Source organism: Haemorhous mexicanus, chromosome 21, assembly GCF_027477595.1.
Source record: "Haemorhous mexicanus isolate bHaeMex1 chromosome 21, bHaeMex1.pri, whole genome shotgun sequence".
Classification (NCBI taxonomy): Eukaryota; Metazoa; Chordata; class Aves; order Passeriformes; family Fringillidae; genus Haemorhous; species Haemorhous mexicanus.
Window position 1 is genome coordinate 2,223,226 of NC_082361.1, and position 26,104 is coordinate 2,249,329.

Below are 26,104 nucleotides of genomic sequence, written 5' to 3' on the forward strand. Positions count from 1 at the left end.
TGGGAGCTGCTGGAGGAGTTTTTATCCAGTTCTGCTTCTCTGGGCAGAGCTAAGAGGGAACAACCCTGGCTCCAACTAATCCTGGGGAAAACCAACCCAAACAAGCAGCTTAAGCTGCAGGCTGCCAGTTTAATTCCATTTACCTGCAGGGATGCCAGCCTGGGGATCCCCACATATTTCCCTGGTGTCAGGGATTCACACTGGGCTCTGGAAGGACAAAACCCCATTTTCTAAGCAGGGAGTTCTAGAAGTTATCAGGGTCCACATCACCTTATTAGGATTTTATTATGTCTTTATTAGGACATCAGGATTTTCTGTGCTTGGCAGGGAAGGGTTAAACATGAGGTCACTAAAACCAGTCAGAAATCCTCTGTATTCAGAATTTCATAAATTTAACCCAGACCCCAACAATGACTAGAAAATTACCAAAATTCTGCCACTGAGTGACTGCACAGATCAAAGGAGCCCCAGCAGACAGATTCAAGAGTCAGATGAAATAAATCCTTAAATTATTTCCCAATTTCTGAGTTTTTTGGTCCCACTGCAAGCTCTTGTCACAAAGTTATTGCAGCTCCCTGCAGGTGAAGCTTTACCAAACAGAACAGCACATCTTTAAAGTGTATTAGTTCTTGGAGGGGATGAAGTGTCACACCAACAAAAGTACACATGAAATAAAAAGGAAATCAGTTAATGATTTTTATTAAATTTCAGTGTTTCATAAAATAAATATGGTTTATAATATCAAACAGTGAGAAATAAAGCACAAGCATGAAAAGCATGGTAACAAAAGTTACACTCATGACGGTGTTTAATACTCAGCACTTTAGAAACCATAAAGCCTTTAATTATTTACAAGCAGCAAACTATCTAACATAATTTACAAAGTTGCAGCAGCCTAGTCAGGGAGTCCTGGAAGGGGAAAAACCACGGAGAGACTGCACTGGAAGACCTTCACTCTGCTCTAGCTAGCCAGCACTTTATCCATGCCCAGCTCCCCTATGTACAATAACTCTGCCCCTCCCATCATCTCCAAGGTCAATAATTACACTGGATTTAGAGATTTAGAGCTCAGTTCCTCTCGAGGACGGGCAGGGCCTTCTGCACTCGAGGGACACAAATTCAAGTAACACTTCAAAGAAAAGTAAACATGTGCAAACCCACGGCAGAACCTACAGGAGCTGCAGGTAGGAAGTGTCAAACCCAGGGAGCAGCTCGTTAGCAGATTAAATTAATTAGGGAATAGCTACAGAAACCTACTCGGGAACCAGCTGGGGCCAAGAATGAGACATGGGAGTGGTAAAAAATAAAAAAAACAAAACAAAAACAAACAAACAAAAAAAGAACTGCAAATGTACCCTGTTACCACAGACAAAAATTTAATCTGCTGAAACACAAAGACTTTTAAGGTCATAACTCAAGATTTAATATTTCAACATGAAAAGAAATCCAAGCCATTCGACTTATTTGGGCTTTTGAAACAAATGCAAATGTCTCTGTTTAAAAATTGCTTTCAAATGAGAAAAACAAATCAATATATATTAATCTATCACCCAAAATAAAAAACATAACACACTCTTCATTGTAGAGCATGCTGCTCATTCAGAATAAAGACAGGACAAAGAAAGTAGAATTACATTTCATGATGTAATAAAAACATTAAAATCTGTGATCATTAAGTGCACCATCGTACAGGAGTAGCGTGCTCAGAGTGGAAATGTTCTATACCTACCAGCATCCACCTTTATTAAAGCAAACAAATCTTTAGGACACTACCTGAAACTGAAATCAGTAATCACTGGGCTCCATTCAGCTTGCCTTAAGTTTCAGCCAGGCACATTCCAGCTAGTAGCACCTGTTATGCCTCTTCATGATTGTATTCCAGAGATCTTTACATTTGTAAGCAATTTTTTATATTTGTTTTTTTTTTTAGAAAAAGACTGGCTTTTTTTGCAATCCTTGCAATGCTTATCCTACACAGATCCTGCAAGTAAATTCTGTTCTGAGCAGCACAAGTTGGGGCTTTTTTCAGAAATCTGAGAGCTGGACTTACGTTGGCAGTAGGTACAGTACAACAACTGGATGTATTCAACAGTTCCTCAAAAAGGTCTGAAAGGAAGAATTCCCTAAAGACTGTTTAAAAAACCAAACCAAACCCAAAGCACTTCACCCAAGATCTGTTCAATCCTTCTACCCAAGTTCGGAGCTCGCCAACTTTTAAGAATGCCAGGAAAAAGGAGGGAATGAGGTGGAGAGGAGAGAGAATTAAATTATTCCCAATTTGTACCGATGAAAAGCTTCAAGTAAAAGGAAATCCACTTGTTCAAGATCTTGCTACATGCACAGTCCCTCGTCAGCTGAAAGCCACAGTAGTTAGCATTGGGTGTAACAGCAGATTCATCATTCATAAAAAACACTGGCAAGGTTCCTTCATCCTCAAGAACTTGCATCCACGGCTCTCTGTCCCGAAGCTTCTTAAAAAATGTCTATGGTTCTGCACATTTCATACCAAACTGGAGGAAAATGGTAAACATGTCTTCTGTCAATGCAATCCCAGTGAGCCAACCTTCTCCCCAGGAGCTGGGTGTCATTTCCGAGTCTGGCTCTTCTTTGGCACCGCGGGTCGCTTGGCCTGCCACAAGTGGTTGTGGATGGTGAGAGCATCCACGCTCACAGACATGGTTTTGGCTGGGATCACGTTAAACTGTTTTCTGTCCGAGCTGTACTTATAGAGTTTATCAATCATTTTCTTGGTGATGCTCTTTGGCCCTGTCCCAGTGAGCTTGTAGATCTCCTCCGTGTCGGGGTAGTAGCAGTAAAGTGCTCGGAACTGGCAGCCGGCGTCGCGGAACAGGATGATGTAGTGGTTGGCATCACATTTCTCCAGCTCCTGCAGCAAAAACAACCAGGGACAGGGGCTGTTCACTGGGAGAACCATGCCAAGCTTTAAGCTGAATAGTTGTTCCCCTTAACATAATTTTCCAGTTCATTTATGAATCTAAAAGCAGGACTCTAAATAAAGAGTTCTGAGTAAATACCGAGTAAATATGGGATTGTGTTTTCCACGTGGAAAGCAAAAAATGCTCTCTACAGCCACAGGACAGGAAATGGAATTCCCACTGACAGCAGTGGGATTATGAAATCAGCATTACAGACCCGTGTGATTGGGAGTGCATTAATAATTTTCATGTTTACCTCTAATATTGAGTTCTTATGTGGTTCATTCACTTTTCCAGCAAGACAGCAGTGAGATATAGCATTGTGAATAATAGGTTTGTTGGATTTGCTGCTGGGTTCCTTAAATAATTTTGGACCTAAGGAAGATAAATAAGTCAAAATTATCTGCCTTACACTTATGAAAGCTAAGATTTTCATTCAAAGAGAAAAAAAGGAAAAAAACCTCATTATTCTTCTAGAATGACTGACTTTTAGGGATATTAAACAGAACAAAATACACTTGACAACTTCTCAGAAATAACATGAAACACATCACAGGTTTTCCTGACCTGGTAGTCATAATAAATGAATAAAACAAACTAAACAAAAAGCAACTAAACTAAAACAAAGCAGGCACCTGTATATTCTGCCACTGAAGCAATAGAAGATGCTGTGGAAGCATTCTCCCAGTCTCTCTCTGTGTTCCTGCTGGGATTTCTGCTCAGAATGGGTAAGGACTCCATTGATTCAACTCTGGGAGGGAAATAAATAAAAAATTATATGCCAAGATTTTGGGGTTTGGCCCTGTAATCTCACATAAATGCTGCTGTCCCTGAATGGAACAGAATATTCTCCCTTTTCCTCCCCAGAACACTCAGATTCTCCTTGCTGGAAATCAAAGCAAAACTCTTGACTCCTCTGGGAGAAAATAAAACAAAATTGCAAGTTTGCACAGAACACTGCAGTTGGCAGCCAGATAAACCAGATGAATCCAGCAGTGCTGACTGTGCTCCTCTGCCAGTGAGGTGAAGCAATCAGCACTGAAGCCCAAAACTGTTTCATCCCCCAGGACCAGAGAAACCCAAGAGAACCTGGCTGTACCTCTGTGAGGGAGTGCCACCAGAGTGAACACTTTCAGGCTCAGTTGTTGCTGCTGAGGCCAAAGACAGACTGGAACCAGACTGAGCACTGCTCAAATTATCAGCTACAAAACAGGAGAGGAAATGTCAAACACATTTGGTCACAGCAGATTTGAAACTCAGGGGGAGCAAACAAAGCCAGACCCTTACGTGTGGAAGAACACTTCGTGCCTGAATCACTGTAAGATTCCTCACGATGGACCGACTTTGGCCTGGGTTTTTTGGGCTTGGATTTGGGCTTCCCAAGCCCTTGCTCCTCCAAAATTTGCTGCTGTTTTTTCCTCAGATATTCCTGCTTGATGAGCTCTCGCCGAGCCTTCTCCTCTTCTTTCCGTATCCGGTCCTCCTCAGCTTTGCGGCTGCCACGGAACACAAGGACAGCGAATTCAGCATGCAACAACCTCCTCACCTTGAAATACAGAGAAATTCTGTTCTGTGCATCATTACCGAGCCTCATCCCTTTTTTGTTCCACCTCAGCCTCCAGCTGCTGCTTCCGCAGCCGAGCCTCCTCGGCCTTGCGCTGCTGTTTCAGGAGGAACGCCGCCCGTTTCTTGGCCAGCTCATCCTCTGCCTTCTGTTCATCCTGCAAAACCCAAAGGGATGGAAAATTTAAGGAATACTGGACAGTATATTAAGCTGCACATCACAAGATTGCTGATGATCGCAGGAAAATTTGAAGGAAAACTATTACTTTTGGAAATCTTTACATTTTTAGAATTGAGCGTAAATCAAAACCTCTTATTGCTCAAGAAAATATTGAGAGTTTTAGTGTTCCCTTAAGTCTGTGAGGAGAAAAAAGGGGCTCATCTTACTCTGACTCGGTTTTAAATATCTTTAATAATCACAAAACCTTCTAGACCTGCAAAGTACAATGCAGCTATGATGTGGGCCAGGATGGAGACCACAAATAATCCCAGTGAATGACAATTAGTCCAAATTAATCACATTACAATGACCCCAAAAGTTAAATTCCCTGCGATTGAGACTAGTTTGACTTTCTTGAAAGAGCAATTAAAAGAGAAGGTATCATGTCAGCACGTTTGTGGTGTTGACAATAATCATTGCTAAACACAAATTAGGACACTAAATGTTTTGGGACTGATCTCTCTTTATCCAGAAGTAATTGTTTTCCACTGCAGCTTTTTTACATCAAAAAATTGCAACCAATGAGGGCTGTGCTCCATCAGGAGCCTGGGAAACACCAGTTCTAATGCTGGGTGAGTGTGTAACAGAAACCAAAGAGAGAAAGGTAACACATTTACCTTGAAGAAAAAACCCACACCAGACTTCTGATCACCTTCACTAATCATATCCGTGGAGCTATCCTGGTTTTCAAGTTCTCCTTCCTCTGGAGCTTTTAAGTCAGACAAATCTACTTCAATGAGATTAGCCTTGCTTCTCAGGGGCTCATCCACTGGGACATTTTCTTTTCCTGAGCCATCAGAAGAATTCAACCCTGTTTCCTTGAAGCTGTTATTCACCTCTTTGCTCATTTCAGACAGAATATTTGCATCTTTGGAGGTGGAGAGAACAAGTGCCCTTTGATTGCTCTCATCGTGAAGTCTGTAGGTATCAAAGAAACACTTCTCTTGGGAACCACTCCCATGATCAGGGCTGCTTTCCAGTCCCACTTCCGTGGGTGTCTTTGCCAAGCTGTTGGGTGGGAAAGGTCTCAAATGTGGAAGGTTTTCTAGGCTGGGTGTTGGGGTTTTAACACGTGCTGAATTCTGCTGCCTGTCCTTAGGGACTTTCAGCTCTGAAGGCCTTCCTGGCCGGGGAGTCCTTCCTTGGCCGAGCCGCGGCGGTTTCCGCAGGCTGTTCATTCCAGTTGGAGACAGGGGCTCAACAAAATGAATTGAAGGTTTCACCTTTTGGTCCTGAGAGTTACTTCTGGTTCCTGGCGATGGCACTGTTGGAGATTTCATGAGCAGCTCCTGCTGCTGGGATATCTTTAAGATGGCCTGCTGCAGAGTGCTGATTGTTTCATTCAGCTTCTCGATAGAAAGATCACATTCATTTATATCTGCTTCAGTCACGTTGTCTTCTAGGAGGGCAACAGAAATAATTTTACTTTTTTCCAGATCGTGCATAGCAGCAGGGTCTTTTGGTTTGTGTTGCTCAGCAAAAGCCAGGCTTTCCTGCATTTTTACTTTTGCTACTTCTTGAGAATCGTTGAGCATTTCTTCTCTCTCCTCCTCTTTCACAAGAAACTCCTCAGATTTGGAACTCAAAGAAACTTCATCTAAATCTTCCCCATTGTGCCGGGAATACTCCTTTCCAAAATGTTCTGGTTTAAGAGGTTGTGGACCATCGGGAGACTTCCCTTTTTTAACAACATGCAGGAAAGCTGCCTTGCCCAATTTTAGTCTCTGCCTTGCTGATAAGGCTTCCATCTTCTTCTTCTGAGCCTCTATGGCCCTGCGCTTCTCTTCCAGCTGCATGTGGAGCTGCACCAGCTCCGAAGCTAAAAGATTCACATTGTCTTTGTTCTGCCTGTTGGGGCTCTGCTCCCGCTTTTGCTTCCACGTGGTCAGTGGTGCTGGGCAACTTTCTGACCCGTCTGGGGTGGTTTTTTGGGAGCTACTCGTGCTGGACTTGGTCTCGTAGCTGTTGAGCCTCTGCAGCTTCCTCTCTGCAAAGCTGGTCATGCGGACACTGCCGCTGGCCATGGACACGCTGCTCACCTGGGAGATGGTGCTCAGGCAGGGGCTGGAGCGGCCGCTGGCGTCGTCCTTGTCCTCGTGTTCCTTCACCTTCATGTCCTCCTGCAGCTTGGCAGACTCCTCCTCACCAATGTACTTAGTGACTATAGGATGGTTGTCTATGGCCACCAAATCCTGGTCGGCATCTTCCATGTCCAAGAGATCTGGCTCTGAGTCCTGTCTCACCATGGTCCAGGTTGCATCCTGAACGTGCAGGCTGAGACCTTTCCCATAACTCACGTTGACTTTACTTGTTACCTCATCATCAGGTTTAGCAGCATGAAGAAAGAATCCTCCAGTGGATAGCTCCTGAGAGGAAGGATCTAAACTGCTACTAGCCAAAGGTCTGGAAGCTTCTATACCTGCTTCCCCCAGGGCCACTGCATCTGCAGAACTGGCATCTGCAACTGGAGTGAAATCAGAGCTAGAAATGGGAGTAAAAGTCCTATTGAGGTCGTGCTCACCATGACTGCTCGTGGCTTTCTTGCGGATCAAAGACAAGTGTCCTTCATTTAACCTCTTTGTTGCAAAACTCCTCTGTTTCCCCTCCCCACACTCATCCTCTTTATTGATGACCTGTTTTTCCTTGGCTGGTTTCAGGACTGCAGGCATTAAAGGCTCCAGGTAAAAACTCTCAGCTTTGCTGTCCGAAGGGTCGCTGTTTGTTTTTGGAGACCACGCTGTGGCCACTATGCTGGGCACCCTGGCTGCTGCATTCTGCACCTCAGGGTCACCACGGTTTGGCCTTTCTTCAGATCTGATGATTGCAATGAGCTCTTCATCTTCATCCTCCATTTCTACATTGTTCAGCAAGCTCTTCCCGTTAGCTTTCACTGATGGAGGGTGGGGCTGATTTTTGGGGGTAACATTGACAATGTTGGAAGCAAGACTGTCCTTGCTGATGGACCTGGCCAGGCTAATGCTGTCACCAGAGCCAGGGTCCACATCAGTACTGGCAGAATGATGAAGAGCAAATGGTGTTGGCTGAGACAGAGGCCTAGAAAACAAGAAGAACCTACTGACACTCAAGCACGACAAGGTACAATTTGTTGAAATAAAGACCATGATACAGACAGCTAAAATAGTTGTTTTATTTTTAAAATGCATCCTGTACCACGAGTGATCAGCAATACCAAGCAGCAACTTCAGACACTTCCATTTTCAACAGCACTTGCTGAAAATCACGGCTAACGTATTTTCAATTGCAAATCTAAAATCAGTCAGCTCTGAAAGTGCACATAAGGAGAAAACAAAATGAAGTGACTGTCAGTGCAGTTCTAGGGCAGTGATATCACATTACCACAATCAAATTGTCCCAGTATCAGTTCCTCAAGCAATGCAGTAATCAATAATTACCTGGGTTTCTTCTCTGGCCATGCCAGAACTGCCCCTCGTGGCTGCCCATCGACGCGGGTCAGAGAATTCGAACGGTGCCGATGGCCTGAAATGGTTTTTAGTTGGTAATAGCTCAGAAATGGTCTTTAAATCAGCACCTTTGCCTCATTTTATAGCAAACATAGAAACAGAATCAACTCCTTCCCCAACAGATGGCAGCAGAAAACAGATTTGCTGCAGCTGCCACCAGACAGAGTCAAAGCCAGAAAAAAATTAAAATCCACTAATTTTCTTAAAAGATCTTTAAGATTTACTCAAACTCAACATGCTCACCCACTTGTGTTACTGCAGATTAATTAAATACTAAATAACTTACAGATATTAACTAGCATTTTAATTATTTCATTGACACTGACAGTCATTGTTTTTTGAAAGGCAAATTCAAGGCAGACTTACCAGGGCTGTCTTCTCCCTGTAAAGATTTTTGTTGCTTTTGCCTCAAAGGCAGCAGTGGATGGGAAGGGCTGAAGGCTGGGTTTCCTCCTTTGCCACTAATTCAGAAAGGTAAAAATTCATACTTACTACAAAGAATTCTTTTTTCTATAATCAGAAAAAATATCAAATTGCAAAGTCACACTGGTAAGTTACCCTCATCCTCCTTAAAACGTAATATCATGAATTTTAAAGAAGTTTTTCACATGTAACAACACAAAAGTAAACTTATTACCTGAAATTAAACTAAGTTTCTAAATGCAGTAGATTTAAGACAATGCTTATGTAAATAGTAAATTCAAGACAATGCAAAGGCTGAAATAACTTAGAGGTCACCATGAAATTTATGTCAGCTGAAAACCCTTCTCATCAACCACATCAGAGCATGCTGAAGTTTGTTTTCACAGAACCCCAGAACGGTTTGGGTTGGAAGGGACCTTAAAGACCATCCAGTTCCATGGACACCTTGCACAGGAGCAGCTTGCTCCAAGCAAGTCCCTGGACAGCTTTGGGGACTTCAAGGTCACCCAGTTTGTGACAAAATGACAACACTCAGCATCACAAACCCCCAGGCTACCCAAACAGAGGCACAAACAGAAGGTGGAACAAGATGAAGACACACTCACAGGCAGTCAGGCTCCTCGGGGTGCAGGTAATACCTGCTGCAGGCCTCAGGGGCTGCCTGGGCTGGGGGCTGCAGCTCTGCTGGGCTTGGGCTGGCAGGAGTGACCAGGAAGCTGCGCTTGGTGGCGTTGGAAATGGGGACGGGGGGCCGGCTGCTCTTCTGCTGCATCACTGCCTTGACTGGGCACAAAGGGACAGCATCAGCACCACTCAGGGGCCAGGGAGGAGCAGAGCAGCACAGGAAGCTCTCAGATGGCACAGGGTAGAAGGGAAACTTTGTCTACACTGTAACCTCTCAAATAAAGAGCATACTGGTCTTTATTTAAAATATCTGTGCTCTGGTGAGTGTCATGAAAGTTACAAATTAATAAATAATTAGTGGGTTTAGGGGGGAAATTACCTGTTCAAAAATTATTCATCCAAAAAAATTAGAATTCAAGTGGATCTAGGACTAATTTTCCCTCTACTTTACTGCTTTTCAAAGACCCCCAGCAAGAATAAACCTCGGGGAGAAATAAACCTTCCAAGGAAACACCACTAGGCAACAGTTTCACTGCAATGTAAGTGTTATCTAAATAACATGCTATCAGTTATCTGTGGTTACAAACTTACCATCCTTTATTTCCTGGATATCTCTTGGCTGTACAAAGTCTGGTTTGACATTCTCAAACCACCAGAAGAGTTCTGCAATGAACACCATGACATTAGGCTGAAACAGAAAAAAAAAAAAGGAAAATTACAGCTCACATTAACAAAACACTCCTGATTTGCCCACATTTTATTGAAAAATACATGTTTTGTTATGTTTCTTACCTTTAAAACCAAAGGAGCATACAACATGTCCTCCAAGGTGAGGTAAAAGCATTTGTTTAGGTACTCATTTGAGAATTCTCTCAAGAGCTGAATGTTATAGAGGCTGTCTGCAATTGATGTCACCTCCTTCAAACAGATATCTAGGGAGGAGAGAGGGCTGAGTAAGTTCTGGCACTTTCCCAAGGGATCACCCTTCCACCCCCAGCTCACAGAAACACTAAATACAGGAACTTCACAGACTCTACATCAGCTCTGGATATTTACTGGCTACCAGTGACATTTCTCTACCTGCTCAGTGCCAGAGGGACAGGAAAAGGAGGAAGAAAACCACAGAGAACAGTATCAGCTCTGCATTCATTTTTGAATCCACAGGGGATTCTGTCTATCACAGCCACAGAAAAGGTAAACAGGCTACAGAGAACACACATAATGACAAAATACAAAAGCAATTAAAACCAGACATCTTGATTTGCATATAATAAAGGGTTACTCCTAGGATTCAGTGCTGGTTCCTTCTGAAAACACTCAGGAGCTCTGCAAGGTACAACATAGCTGAGAATTTAAAAACCAATACAAAATGTTGATTTGCAGAAGTTAATGCAACAAGGACATTGATTTATTAAGAAAAACATTTTCTGGGGAAGAGAACTCAAGTTTTGCAATGCTCAAGAGTGACAATTCCTGCAGATTGAGGGAAACTATTTCATAATCTAGATTTTAAAATGCCAAGTTATGCCAAGAAAAACATGAGAATTATCAGCTAACACTGGTGGGCAGGTACTCCATTTTTATGGCATTGAAACCAAGCTCAGTTATTAGAGCAAAGAAAGCCACATCACCTAAAACTGGAAAAGCCAGGATTCTTTTGTGGCTCATAATATACAGAACACAGTCTTCTAAATACAGAAAGTAAAAAAACCAAGATCCAAGAGAGATTCTTTTTAGAATGCATATTCCATATGTGACCTGCCTCCAACCTGCCATACTCCACTACCCATTAAATGTGCTGCATTTTAAATTTTTCATGTATTTCTAGTTCAGCTTTCAAAGCCTGAAAGCCTTTTATTCCTTTGATTCCCTCAAAACCTTTATTACATACCATCCAGTTTCATTTGCTCTGGACAATAATAGTGAATCACAGCTAGAAGAGCAGCACCATCACTACCATCCTTCATCAGATCTTCCAGCACAGGGAAATAGGGTAACTGCCTGCTGGAGAGGTGGTCCCTTCTGTAACGCACCTACAGAGAGAAACAAGGGTTCACATCATGCTGAAGGGGCTAAAAGACAAAAAAAAACCCCAAAAAAGTAAAGAAAAAGGAATCTGTGTTAAGCATTGAAAACTCTTTTCGCTGGATCCTTTCTGCCGTTCTGCCCCAAGTCAAACCCAGCTGACAAAGTTGTGCTTTTCTCCCTGAGAAAGCCAATTCTGATGGAAATTCTGTTTCCCTTTTAATCCTGGAATGGTTTGGGTTGGAAGGGACCTTAAAGATCACCTAACCCAACCCCCTTGCACTAGGGCAGGTTGCTAATCTGCCATTCAGTCTCCTCATGCCCAGGAGCAACCTGTGCTGCTGGATTCCTAGCTTCATTCACAAATTTTAACTTCTTATAATCAACTGAACTCAAGCCCCTTCCCCACAGATGCATGAATGCAGCAGATCCAAAGAAAGAGACATGGGGAACTACATGAGAACACTTAAAGCTTGGGAGAAACAAAACACAGCAAAAATAATTCTGAGGGGCTGGTAATCTCTCATACCTTACCCACATCCATGGGTTTGCTGTTGTGTCCACAGACAGCAAAGTTCTCCCAGAGGGAACCAGAGCATGGCACATCTCTGTGCAACACAGGCGTTGTGCAAAAATAAAAACCACCTTTTCCAAAATAGTCAGAGAGGAGGAGGCCTTGATATCCCCAGCAAAACTCCCCTTGATTTACTAGAGATCAAAATCAGGCTCTGGTGCAAACCACCCTGCAGCCCTCAGGGAATTTGGAGCTGCCAAAGCCAGTCAGCTGAAGAACAAATCTTGGCATTGCTTCTTGCAAGTTTTGCAAGTTCCAGGGTTGCTGTTTCCTGAGCATCCACACACTATGGGAGGCTGTGTCTAAACTGAGCAGCAAAGCAGGTGGGAAAGCAAAAGCAGAATGCACTGCAGGGCCTGGCAGAAACACCTGGCAGTGCTGGGAAAACATCCTTGGACACTTCAGGGCATTGACAGCACTGGCACTGAACAGAACCTCTTGTCTGCTCTGCAGACACACCAATCACACACTGAATCATCAGAGGAAAGCTGGGTTTTACCAACATCCCACACTTCCCAAGCCAGCCTGGGGAAAGCTCTACACACACACACTCCTAGGTGTCACTTTAGGATGGCACAGGCTGTGAAAAAATCTGTTCAGAGCAATGAAGATCACTTGGAGCAATGAGAACCAGTTTCTTCTCTTGATTTTGCATATGCTGCACCAAGTTTCCCAAGGAACTCAAAGCTGTCTCTGCATGCTAATGCTATTTTTCCTGTCCTTTTCCCAGGTGCAAATTGGGTTTTTCCCCAGCCTGGAGCACTCCACGAAGATGGAATGGGATGGGAATCATACTGTACCACACGAGCATATTCCACTGGCTCCAGCATGCAGTGAGATAGGGCATGCATCAGATCAGGCTTACACAGAGAGAAACAGTGAGATACAGGATGGTGATTATTCAAACAAGAAACAAATCAAAGGCATCAGCAACATCCACTATGCACTAGAAATGTGGTTATTAAGTCTGGTAGAATAAGTGTGCACACCAAGGGAAATTGGTTAGCTTGAAAGGGTCAGCATTTATCCACTTAAAGTAAGCATATTAAAAAAAAAAAAAAACCTTCAGAAATTCTTTTTCAACTTTAATTCCTCCTGTAGTTAAAGTAGATAAAAATATTTCTTTTCCAATAGGCTTAAATGGAATTTAAATCAATGACAGTCAATAGCAAGAACCAAAATCTGTAAAGATTCCTTGTTTCTTTTGGCTTTGGTGAAAAACCCCACAAACTTATCAAAGAGGGTTTTTATGGATTTAATTCCTTTTTTTTTTTTTTTCAGCTGTTATTCTCTTAACCCTTCAGTCTTTTACACTGAAAATTCTGAATTCTTCCTTATTTTCTAAGCCAAGTGTTGTGGTTTGTAACCCTCCTGCCCATGCATACAATGAATTACATTTGTATGCAGTAACTGCAGAAACAGTGCCACTGAAATAAAGATTATTCTATTCCAACCAAACAAAAATCACAAAATAAAAAGCACAGAATTGACAGAACCTGACAACAACTTTGAGAGACTTCAAAACCTGCCAGCAAACCATTAAAATCTAAGTGGACTAGAAGTGAGACAACCTTTGTTTACTCCTTCCTTTAATTTCAGCTATTTAAAGTTTTTCCTCCAGCCTACAGATCTGGCTCAAACAAAGGATTAGGAGGCTGCAGTGGGACTGAGCTCCCTGTGGGAAGGCAGAGGGATCATGGGGAGGCTGCCTGATCACACCTGCCTTTTCCAAGTGCTCTGCCCTTTGGAATTAACAACTGAGACAACAGCTCATCTTCCCAGAGAGAAAATGAGTAACACCAGCTCCTGCAAGGGCAGGAGAAAGGGCATCAAAGCTAAGGAAAGGAACAAAGGAAAATCTCTGCAAGTTGAAATAAACCCAGAAAACTCTGACAAAAGAAAGCAGGATTTCTAGAAGCACAATTTTGTTGTTGTTCCTTCTTTTTTTTTTTAAATATATAATGGAATTAATATTCCATTTTCACACTTCAGCAGAAAGAAAAATCAGTATTTTGTTCCAATGTGCAAACTGTCTTCCCTCCCACTGTGGCAGCTCCAGGCTCCTTAACTGAGCAAACAATCCCAGCAAACTGGGCTGGCCAATCTCCTACCCCACCTCAGTGAAGAGCAGTGCCCTGCTCTGACAGATTCACAGATCTGCAGCAGAGCAGGTGCAGGAGCAGTGTAAGAGCATTATTTAAGCACAAACATCTGAGTATCTTAACTATGGATTCCAAGATTAGGCAGCCCTCTAAGCTGCCCAGCTTTTCTCTCACCTCAGTGCTGTCATCAGTTCCTACTCACAACCAAACCCAGCAGATGCAACCATTTCAACTGGTAATTTTCTAGTTTGTTTTATTGCTACTCCTCCCTCACTCCTGCAGTGTGGAAGCAATTCAGGGATGCTGCAAAGGGAGTATGCTGGATGCTGTACAGTATGCAAAAAGCACGCCATGAAAACAAAGCCTGATGACCCAAAAGCCCACACAGGTGTTTTTCAAAGAGCAGCTGAGAAGCATTGCAATGGAAGCAAACACTCTGAGAAGTTTAAAAAGCCATGGTTTCGTGGATGACAACTGGTGTAAAAGTAGTTCACTTACAGGTACTAATTTCCAATACCATTTGGAAGGAGACTGCTCAGGAAGCAAGGAAAGGAACGTAGGAATAGGAAAGGAACATCAGCAATGCAAGTTAAAAGCAGTAATACTTAAATGCACTTCAGCAAGAAACACTTTCATATTTCACAGAAATAGAAATTTAGATTTAAAGATACTAAATGAGACCCCGTAGCCAATAGGGGCAAATAATTCAAGAGATCCTTTAGGCCACAGATCAACTTGTAAATTAAGCAGTTCTTTTTTGATGAAGGATATTATTTTCCATAAAAGGCACATAAAAAACCTTCATCACTAACATGAAAATTAAACTGTGCCTTGTTCACAGGTCACACTTTGAGCCCTTTGCCTAGTAATGCCAATTTGAAGAAAGAATATGTTATTTGTAATTTAAGGTTTTATGAAATCACAAATTGGGAGTTCAGATAGACATTACGTTGGAGAAAGGCCTGTTTGACATTCTCCAGAAATGAAAGTGTGCTATATTTTGCAATATTAGTGCATTCTAATATAACTTCAAGGGAAAAAGCTGGAAAAAACTACAAACACACACATATAACATTTGAATGCCAAGAGTATCCTTCCTGGACAGAACCTGAATAAGTCCCTAAATACACACTGGAAAAATAACATGCAAAAAAAAGAACATGCCCCAAGAGCTTTCAAAATATATAACATATATTTTGTGCTGTGAAAGCTGAGTCATATTTACCCACAGACAGTTGATACAGGTTATTTTAGTTGAAACAAGTTGTTTTCATCCTACTGAAACTTAAAGGAAAGTCAGGGGATACCAGTGGGCTTCAAAAGCAGGGAAGGGCACTGATGACAGAGACAAAACAAAGTGCATGCAGAAAATCTCACTTTTGAGGATTGGAGCCCTCACACTTCCCTGACAAAGAAAATACTGATATTTAAATCCATTCATCATCAACACACAGTATCACAGCTGAAGACAAATTTGTTTTACCTTTTGATGCCCTGGACTTTCCATTAGTTGTTGTTTTAATTTAATTTCTTTCTCTGTTATCTCTCTCATTTTAAGGTTCACCTAAAAGGGCATAGCAAGGAAAATGAATTAAAATACACTGGATATGTTTCCACAAGTGTCGTTCTTGCTCCTGTTACTTAACAGTCAATTCATGCTACAAACATTAAAATCCATAGAAAAACATGGTACAGCAGTTTTCTAGACCAAGTCTCTATTAGCAGGAGGTGAAATCACAATCCTGGCTCTGCAAGGACACATTCCCTTTGGAATGTGACTCTTGTCACTCAAAAGAATTAGAGTAACTTAACTGCTGCCCTTGGAAAAATTCCAGCACTTCTGTTAAATGCTCCATCTAGTCAGAGTTAAGTCCATCCTCTTATTTAGCATGAAACAGTGCTTCACCTAAAAAAAAACCCCACCAACCAAAAAAAACACCTCATAGTAACTTGTCTGAAAATAAAGAATCCAATTTTTACAGTTTTTCTAACTTAGCTCCTGATTATTTTCTTCATTTTAAAATTTATCAGCTTTATTTTTCCCTAAGAAAAACAAGTAGAAGGGATACTAGAAAAGTAGATGCTTGCTAAAGTAGAAGGGATGATAGAAATGCACAATTAAGAAAGGAAGACATGCATCAGAATCCATTTTAAAAATCTGAAAGGTGACAAGAAAAGACAGTCAGGCTTTTCCCAAAGTCAATTTTACCTTGTTAATCCAGAAAACCATGGCATCCTCCAAATCATAGGGCAGTTCTTTTGAGGCACTGAATGTAGAGAAACGCTTGACACTGGCAACCACCTTCTCAATGCTGATCATTTCTACAGTGTAGGCCATCATAAGAGCATCAATCATTGCCATATGAGAACTCTGAAAGAGGAAAACAGAGAGGACTGGAAAATAAAAATCCCTTTTTAAAAACGGTACGCTCTAACTGTATTTAAAACAAAACATTGCTAAGGTTAACGACCTAGAAATTAAGAGCTCTTCACTCCATTTACTATTTTAAATAGCGTTAAATAAAAAGAAGATGATTAGGTGGATTTAATTAAGCTAACCATTTTGATTGGTGCAGAGCCCAGATCAGATTCAGACACAGGTGTATCATCGCTCTCCATGACGTAAATCCCCTTCCGAGACAGCGCCTGGATCACGGACTGGTGTCCCTGCAGAGCAGCCACCTGGTCCCCCTTGAGGATGAGGCTGCAGACGCGGCAGTAGAGCTCGCTGGAGAGCAGCAGTTTGATCACAGGGGGTTTGATGTGCTCCTGCTCGTACTGGTCGATGTAGAACGGGTCCTTCAGCTCCTCCGGGACGTTGTCTGCAAGAGCCGAGAGAAGGCTCGTCACCAGGAGTGAGCAATCCCTCCCGTTTTATTTGGGATTATCACGGTTGGATCACAGGTTCAAATGGGTGGGCAGGGTTAAAATCAGATGGGAAAGGTTTATCCATATCTTCAAAGCAAAATCCCAAAGCATCTGTGCACAGCAACTGGAGAACTGCAAGGCTCCCTCACCCACAGGGGCTGGCCAGTCTCCAAACCAAGCCACCAATTTTTTCATGAATTTTGGCAATTCAGAAGGAAAAGACTAAAATCTTGAACATTTCACAAACCAACCAGTGAGCTGATTATCTATTTGTTTGTCAAGAGCATTAATCAAACTCTTGCAGCCTTTAAATAATTCAAGCCTAGGAAGCAAAACCACTCCATTTGGATTAAGCAGGAACTTTAAACCAAGTCTAGAACTGAACTTCTTCTGCCTTGGCCCCATTTCCACAAGTTGTGCTGGGATTTTATCAAACTGATCCCAGACCCTGAGTGTAGTAAATTAGAAGAAGCTAAAATTAGCAACACAGAAGGCCTCACCCTTGCACACCACCAGCCATAAACACATTTTTACTACTCCCAGCACAGCTCAGAGCTGGCAGAAGAGAAAGGCACTAACAACCAGCAATATTCCAACCACTCTAAACATGTCCAAGACATCTAAATCCATCCCTTGCTCTACAGCCCAAAAGAAATCCTTCTCCTCATGCTGGGTAATCAGCCTGGAAGCTATTGATCTTTAGAACAACTGAGCAGGAATAATCAGAGTCTGCAACTCCAAGAAAAATATTTTCTAGCCTCAAGTGTATTGTTTTAATAGAAGCCTGACATTTCCTAAATTTCAAACATAAAATTCTATCTGATGGTATCCAGTCCCTCTGAATATCTTTCCCCAAAGTCACTTAAACAGTTCATTTAAAATATATACATCTACACTTAAAAGAATTATTAATTTGGCAGCATATTTACTTTTCATTCAGCTCATTTCCAGAATAATTAAATTTTCCCATTCCAAGAAACTCCTACCCATTTCTTTGAGCTGCAAAATAAGCCACACAATAATTGTATACTGCAGAGCATTTGATGTTCATGAAGAAGAGGGATGGAGACAGAGTGTTATTGCACGAGCTACAAGTACATCTCACTTAGATAAAAATATGCAGCAAACCAGTGTTGTCTAACAGCTCCTGTCAGTCAGTGCTGGCCCTCTTTCAAAATGGGAAGAAAGTTTAAAAAGCTTTCTGAAATTTTTTAAAAATGAAGGTAATTATTTTTCCTTTCTGTGACACTGAAGGTGACTTTCCACTGAAGGTGGTTGGAAGAGACAAAATAAAACCCACTGGCACCACCTACCTAGCCTTTGTTAACATGGCTGTCCATTTTTAGTGAAACACATAATAAATTCAGATATTTTTAATCTTCTTAACATTAGTCAACCTGACCTAAAATCAAAGGCTGTTGAAAGCTCACTCCAGTTAATGGCCATTTCCACTTCCAGATAGAGAACTTGAGCTTCCATTTCTAAAGACTGAGGAAAGATGCAAAAATCCAAATGCAAAGCAGCTCGTATAATCCAACATTTTAGCTCATTACAAGCAGCTACACCTTTAACAACCAAAGACACGTTGCTTTGTACTAGAATTATTTGTGAGAGGAAATAATACAAGCTCATAAAATATCCATGAAGTTGTACATCTCTGGCAGAGCATGAGCACCACTCCAAATTTTAAAGGCTTTTTTTAAAACAACACAAAAAAAATGCAAATTGCAGAAGTCTGAAATCTGAAGCACTTGGATGAGGGGTTTTGTTCCAACACCTGCTCTCCTCCAGCTTGGGAACTGAGGTGACTGCCTGGAATTGGGCTGGAATGGTGGACAAAGAGCCCAGAAATCCCTCCTGCCCCTCAGTCTGGATTTTCCTGGGGATTTTCCCTTCTCTACAAGGTAGAGAGACAGGGATTATTTTATAGACTGTTACCACAGCAAGGAAAAAGGTTTCTCTGCAGCACTGACAGGCCCAGGAGGGAAGCAATCTATAGGATTGGGGTCTTTACACACATTGCTAACAGAGGAGAGGCCATGGGAGCTGAGCCCCCCACGTGACAGGGGCAGGCAGACCTCCCACATCAATTCTGATTAAACCAGCTCCATTTCAATGATTTTTAAAAGCCTTTTCTAGCACTAAATGGATCTAGTTCTTACTGAGGAGATTGCATGTCACAGAAATCAATATGTTAAAAAAACCACAAACCCAAACAAACAACCCAGAACACACAAACAAGAAAGAAGAAAAAAACCCCAACTTGTATTGTGTCATTCAATCTGAATGTCCAGTCAACAAACCTGAAATCTTTTTCTTTTATACTGAAGACTCCTCTAATTTCATGTTTTAACTGCTAAAGGACTGAATGGATTTGGATGGCCCAGGATTAAGGGTAGGGCTGGGTGGGAAGAATTTCTAGTACCAGGATTAATAATTTGACTTCCTACTATCCCAAGAAGTTATTCATCAAGATTAATCCTTCCATAATTGCAATTTATTTCACTGTAAACACTTGCCCAGGTTTATTTTTTACATTAGTACATAGAACACCTCTCTGTCACACACAGGAACAGTCCTGTAGCTGATTTATGTCCTGACTAATGATGCACAAAAAAATTTAGGATATAAAAACCACATCAAAGCCTGAGAGAGACAATACTGACTTCACTATTTCAAATTTATTTCACGCTGGACATAATGGCAGGCACAAATAAATGAGAAATAAATGGCAGGAAAGCTGGCAATGCAAACAGGATGCTGAGTAAGTGCATAATTCTGAGTTGGGAACTCCCAAATAGAATTGATGTCCTGTACTCAATGCAGTTGTCTCAAATGGGTAACACAAAACTAAAAAGGACTTTAATTGAGAGGTGTCTTCAGTATTTGAAATCTGCATCTGAAAGTGCAACTGAAGACACTGATCTTACCTTTCACACCTGTTAATTATCCTTACCTGCAGCACCCAGGGCTGCTCCTTCTCCTTAAAAATGACAAAATTCCCACACTGCCAGGAATCCCAGGAATGCCCTGTCACTTTTAGAACAGCTACACCCCATCAGATTTACCCAGTGCTAATTTCAACCACACACCATGGCCACACAAGCAGGCCCTGCTCTCATGGACACCTTTTCTCCCCTGTTTTTATGGATCAGACAAACCAAAGGTGTCACAGCCTTTGTGCTTGTCTCACTCCAGAATGTGCCAATCCTCTTTTGGAAGAAAATGTCCCAGGCTTTCCAAGCCCCAGTTTCTATCAGCATCTTTTCCAGCACATTCTTTCCATGACCTATAACTGAACTTGGAGGTTAGAAAAGTTCTGCTTATTAAAACTTGAGTTTTTACACATTTATGCCTTGGATTGTAGAGAAAATCAACACAAAAAATTAACTCCTGAGGAATGAACACCTAAGCTGCAGCTACAAAAATTTCTGCTCAAGCAGTTTAACAAATCATACTAAAGGAAACCAAATTAAAGCATGTCCTTATTTTCTGCTTATAAAGAAGCCTCCAGTACAATTTTTTCATTCAGCCATTGTTTTGGTCAGTTCCATGGCATCAATGAGTTCTAGTATCTCAAAAACTGTCAGTTCTGAGTATAAATCTTCAAGTACAAAAAATCCTTGAGAGGATTACAGAAATAACTTACAACTGTCAGAGAGACAATTATTGCCAGACTCCTTGCTTCAGGGGAGGGAGCATTTCTTTATCATCTCACTTACAAAAACCTGTTCAAAGACAACCACCTGATTCTGACTTGATAAAGCAAAATACAGTAATCTGAACAAATTTGACTTATCCCTTGAATTGAGGGGGTGGATCCACCCCAGATGTTATTTTACCTGCAGAAGCACGAAGAACTGGTTTCACCTGGAAAGGGAGCCAAGCTGTCCTGGTAAACAGCACAAAGCTTATTCACATTCTGAGTAGGATTTCATTAGTATCAGTATCTGTTCCCAGAATTATTCAGCACTGGTGAATGTCCAGGCTGAGCACAAATTCCACCTTCTCAGCACCAAGACCACCAGAAAATAAACATTTTGTGTTTATTTTCACACATATGAAACATTTCACATATGAAACATTTTTCATTCATTACAGCACTGAATTCTAAAGCCTGTAAGTAATCTGTAATAAGACACATGAAAATTTACATACAACAGGCAGGAAAACCCCAAGCTAAAGGCTTTGCAAACTGCTGGGAGAGTGGCTGCACTTATTACCATATCTTTTGATCAAGGATAAAGCCACAATCCTGGATAAAGCAGAAGAGACAAAATAATAATTATGGGATCCTTCACCCCTGTAAACTCCACACAATAATACTCAGTGTTTATCAAACAGGAGCTATTCAAGAAACAAATGTTTAACTGTTAATATTTGCTAAACACAACAGCTTTCTTAAAAGGATTTTTACTACCAGCCTGAGAAGAAAGCTCACAGAAGACAAGCAGGGAATCCAGGGATTTAGGGAATTTAGCCCAGGAAACATCCTCACACTGCCTCTACCAGCTGGTAACTGTGGGGAGCTATTACAGCACTGTAAAACCTTATTTAGCAAGCCAGTTTTACGTATTCAAAGACCAAAAAAACCAAACTTGCATTTCCCCATCCAATGTATTCCATTAGTCCTTGGCTCTCCTGCCTGCATCCTGCCAAAGGTTTCAGGCTACTGTCAGCATTAAGTCTGGAAACTATGTAAAGCTCCCAGCCCTGATAAATAAGTAAAACCCATCAGGTCCCTTTTGAAAAATCTGAATTTTGCACACTGTTTTACAGAACCAACAATATTTGCTATGGAAAGGGGTGGAAAGAACCCACTGCTCACAGCAAGCTGCAACACTGGGACACTTCCAAATCCTTCAATACCTAAATTTTAAATATTATAGCCATGATGATGGAAAACATAATTTCCACATATAAATTAGTGCCACATTAAATCTGTTGAGAAATCAGGGTTTTTCATTGTCATTGTCCATTTTCTCAAGTGCTACCAAATAAAACCATCCTGAGTTTGTTCTTTCCAACTGCTGCTGCTCAGAGCCCCAGGGACCAGTGGGGCTGAAGGGACAGGTCCACTTCCCACTGCTGTGCATGGCCTCATTCCTGCCTGGCAATCTGGATCATTCCAACCACTGTGGAAAAGTGATCTCCCCATGCAGGGCTTGCCAAGGCTCCCCAGCCCTCCCACACTCACCCTCTGTCAGCTGCAGCTCCCCACACTCAGTGGCAGCTTTGCTCCTCAACCCTTTGAACATCAGGAGTTCCAATTCCTTGAAGTGCCTGTTTGGTTCTCATCAAAGTTTGAGGATGAAAAAAGCTAATTCTGGTCTAATTAAACACCATTTTCTCAAACCACTGTCTCAGCTAAAGGGACTTAGAACCTTTCCAGGCTACAGAAGGTTTCCAGATGTGCTCAGAGAGAGAGTGATCCATGTCAGTACTCCCAGATTAATTTGGGGAGATGGATGACAGCGAATGGAGAAAGACTTTCCTGCATGACATCCTTGCCCTCTGCTTTCTGGAATCCAGACAAACAGTTGTAGGACCTCCCTCTGGAGCCCATCTGTGCCAGCCAGGAGCTGCAGGTTTCCAGGAACAAACCATCCAGCCCAGCTCCTGTGCAAGAAGAGGAGCTGTCTTGCAGTGTTTGTGTAGCTGCTCAGTTGTTTGGCTACCAAAATTCTCTTTTCATGGCCAGAAGGTGGAAAAAAAAGAAGGAGGACTGCATCATCTTGTATTACCAAATAAAACAAAGCCCAAACTAGGACTTCAAAGTATTTGTTATGCATGCTCCCAGCCATTTGTCCTTGAGGAAAAAAAACCAAAGGATGAATGAAGAATTTTCCTATTTAAATGCCAGATTAGAAGCTGAGAATTCAAATATCCTTTGACAGCAAAGAGCAAACAGAGTTGCAGGTAGAACCTGCAGTGATGAATGACTTTCAGTAGCAGTCTACACCAGCATCAAATTCCTGTTCTTGACCCTTTCCACTCTTCACCATGAGCTCAGCCTTATCCAGATGAAAATGAAATGCACCAGAATTTGAAGGATTAAGGCACAAAATTATGTCAATCCATACATCAAATCCAAATCTAACATTTCAGAAAAATATTCATTCATTTGAAGGCAGTTATGGAAACCTGGTAAGATTTACTTCAGAACAGAAGTGTTTACTATTACAAACAGATAAGCTTTTTTTTTTTTTACCAAATTAACCAGAAAAAAGTCTAAAATAATAACAAGTACTCAAGCCCTTTAATCTGCATAGTGAGATTTTAAATAATAAAATCACAATTGATTGTAGCAGCCCAAGACTCACTGAACAACATCCAGTATCTTAAAACTAAAACACAGCCCTGAGAGATGACAAGTAATGTGTTAAATTCAAGTATTATTCAAAATTATAATCACACAGGAAACCTTCTTAAACCCATCTCTCTATGAATTAAAGAGGCTTATAAATTTCTAGGGATTGTGCAATGCTATTCCAGCAGTAATGGCTAACATGTGACAGAGACTTGCAGGAGCCATTTCAAAAATCAAACTACATTTCCACGGGCCACAGTCCTGCTAAGACACACACAGACACCAATCCTCACTCACTGGGGAAAAAAAAAGACTTTTTCCTATTGTTTGTGGCATTTAAGTGTTGTTCTTTGTAATCTGAAGAAGCCTAAATGCAAGGAGAATAACTGGCAGAGGCTGCTGCAGCCAGAGATCCCAGCTCTGCCTTGGGAAAAGCTGTTTCTTTTCAGCTTTTAGTCACAGGAAAGCCAAATACTTTTACAACCTGTGTTGTCAGGAGCATAAACAGACTTGCCATTAAGCAATTAACTGGTCCAAGAGGTTCAGACACAACCCTGAGTGCTGGAGCAGACACCACCCAGCAGCACGAGGCCACCGAGCTCTCTCTGCAGCACAGGATCCGTGCCAGTCCCTTCCCATTTAGGATCAGCTTTCCTCCGACACAAAGTCACAATATAAATAGTGCATCCCCAGGTCTGCAATAACTGTTTTATCAGGGATGGCTAAAAAGTTTCAGGAAATGTTACAAACAATTCCAGTAACTGAGAAATATTTACATCAGGAGGTGCCTGTTCTGTTCCTTTGAGTTATCAATGTTCCACTGACAGCCTCCCCAAATTCCCACATTTCCAGACGTCATCTGATCCCTGGGGTTTTTTTTTTTTGCCTCTTGTTGCTTGTAACAAAATACATTAAACACTGTAAACCCCATGATTTTTTTTTTGCCCACAATCACCAAGATGACAGAGACACTGACAGGGCTGGAAATGTTTAAGAAGAAAAATAATTGATAAAAAATATTCCAGCAGGGATTAATATTTAATGGCAGGAATGGACCACTTTTCTTCAGCCTTGTCACCAAGTAAGCCAGTGCTAATCCATTAAGCATATTATGAGTTTGGAGAATTAGACTTAGATTAACAGGGCCACCTCATTTTCCAAAACAAGACTCTATACATGTTTTTATTGTATCTTTTGTTCTGAGTATTGCATCCTATTTCTTCACAATGAAGCTACTTAAACTCGAGATGCATCTTGTACATCGAGACAGATCTAGTCCAAAACAAAACAGCATATTTCAATAGCTGCCAGAAAACACTGTACAGATATACTCCAAGAATATTCATTTTTCCATGTTTGACAGTAAAAGTTTATGACAATGTGAGGGAAGGAAGAACTCCTCTATCCCCTACAACCTGCTCTTTAATGTCAGCACCCAAACTACACCTGCTCATTCACCATTTCTTACCACAAAAGAAAAATGCTGCTGAACAAAACCAGACTATTTTTTAGAACATTTTGAATGTAAACCCATAATCTGATACAAAAAGAAGTTCCAACTGAGCATACAAAGGGTGTCAAGGTGCCAGCATCTGTTGGCCAAGATGACCAGACAAGGAAGAACCTAAAGCCTGGAGGGACTTGGGGCCTGCAGGCAGTGACATAAAGCCCTGTGGAACAAAGTCTGCTTAGCTAAAGCAAGGATTTAAACATTTTGAGGCAGGCAGTTCTTGCCAAGCACCATCTGGGAGCATTCACCATTAGGTTTGCTGATTCAGAGCATCTCATACAGCCCCGTTATTCCTGTTTAAGGTACCAGCAAAGATACAGTATTACAGGAGAACAGGCTGCCATATTATTGACATTTAAAACAAAGCCAAATTTAATTACTCCTGAAGCAGCAGGGGAGATAGAAAAAGCATGAATAAAATCAAGAATGACTTCTTGACAGAGGTGATCTTACCTATTCCGTAGGCTTTAGCACAGATCCATTGTAGATTAGCAGCTATTTTTGCTCTGGCTGAATCATAGAGCTCCAAAGGGACAATCTCAACTGCACTATCTGTCAGAGCATCCATTTTTCTTCTGGTACTATCTCCACCCGCACAAACATCAACATCCACCATCTAAAACAAAAACAAAAGGCAGAGACTTTTACACGAGCCGACGATTCTATAGCCACACACAGGAGAGGGGCTGGCCAGGCTGCACACAACAGGCCCGACATCCTTCGGGATTTCCATCGGGAGGGCTGATGTAGCGATTCCAAACCCGCTCGGAAATCAAAAGGCATCGGAGCCCGGGGCGAGCATCCCTTATTGTCAAGGGCAGGGCCTGGCTCGGCGAGCCCCGGGCCGAGGCAGCGGAGAAAGGCGCAGCCCCGTCACCTGCCGATGGGATAAAGGGAGGATGGGGCTCTCCCGAACAATGCGCGCAGGTACCGCCGCCCCCTCCCCGCCCGCGGGGCCGCGCCGGGGCAGGGGCAGAGCCAGGGCAGCACCTGCGGCTCCTTCCCCCGCCGCGCCCCCGAGAAGCAGCAGAGGCTCCGCGCCCGCACGCCCATGGCCGGGCCGAGCAGCGCCGGGGGCCGGCGGCGCCCCCTCCCCACATCCCCGCCCCACCCGAGCGGAGGAGGCGGCGGCGGCGGCGGCGGCGAGGGCGGGGGAGGCGGGGGGCGCAGCCCACCCGGCGCCGGCTCCGCGCAGGCCCCCGCCGAGCCCCCGCCGCCGCCGCTCCCCCCCGCCCGCCGCGGCCTGCAGGCCCCGCCGCCTCACCTTGCCGCGCTACCGCTGCTTCATCCCCGGCGCGAAAAGGGGGCACGGCGGTGCCCGGAGCCCCGGCGGGTCGGGGGTGGGGAGGCTCGGCGGGCCCGGCGCCCGGTGCCGGTGCGGGAGGCACGGACGGAGCCGCCGCCGCCGCCGCCGCCGAGGGGCCGCGGCTGCCACAGCGCTCGGGGCCGCGCGCGCGCGCGCATGCG

The 26,104-nt window shown here is 42.7% G+C and overlaps 1 protein-coding gene across 1 annotated transcript; it reads right to left on the reverse strand.

Annotated features, from left to right (window-relative positions):
- Nucleotides 1-682: 682 nt before the first annotated feature.
- Nucleotides 683-26,061, reverse strand: CAMSAP1 (calmodulin regulated spectrin associated protein 1). Its single transcript, XM_059864932.1, has 18 exons — nt 25,902-26,061; nt 25,091-25,253; nt 16,509-16,771; nt 16,159-16,320; nt 15,433-15,513; nt 11,140-11,281; nt 10,041-10,180; nt 9,840-9,936; nt 9,230-9,407; nt 8,568-8,662; nt 8,133-8,217; nt 5,337-7,773; nt 4,521-4,657; nt 4,224-4,432; nt 4,036-4,138; nt 3,572-3,687; nt 3,193-3,311; nt 683-2,887 (listed from the first exon to the last, which is right to left on the reverse strand). The coding sequence occupies exons 2-18, from the start codon at nt 25,251-25,253 to the stop codon at nt 2,585-2,587; spliced, it is 4,830 nt and encodes a 1,609-aa protein (XP_059720915.1). The 5' UTR covers nt 25,902-26,061; the 3' UTR covers nt 683-2,584.
- Between the last annotated feature and the right edge of the window lie 43 nt (nt 26,062-26,104).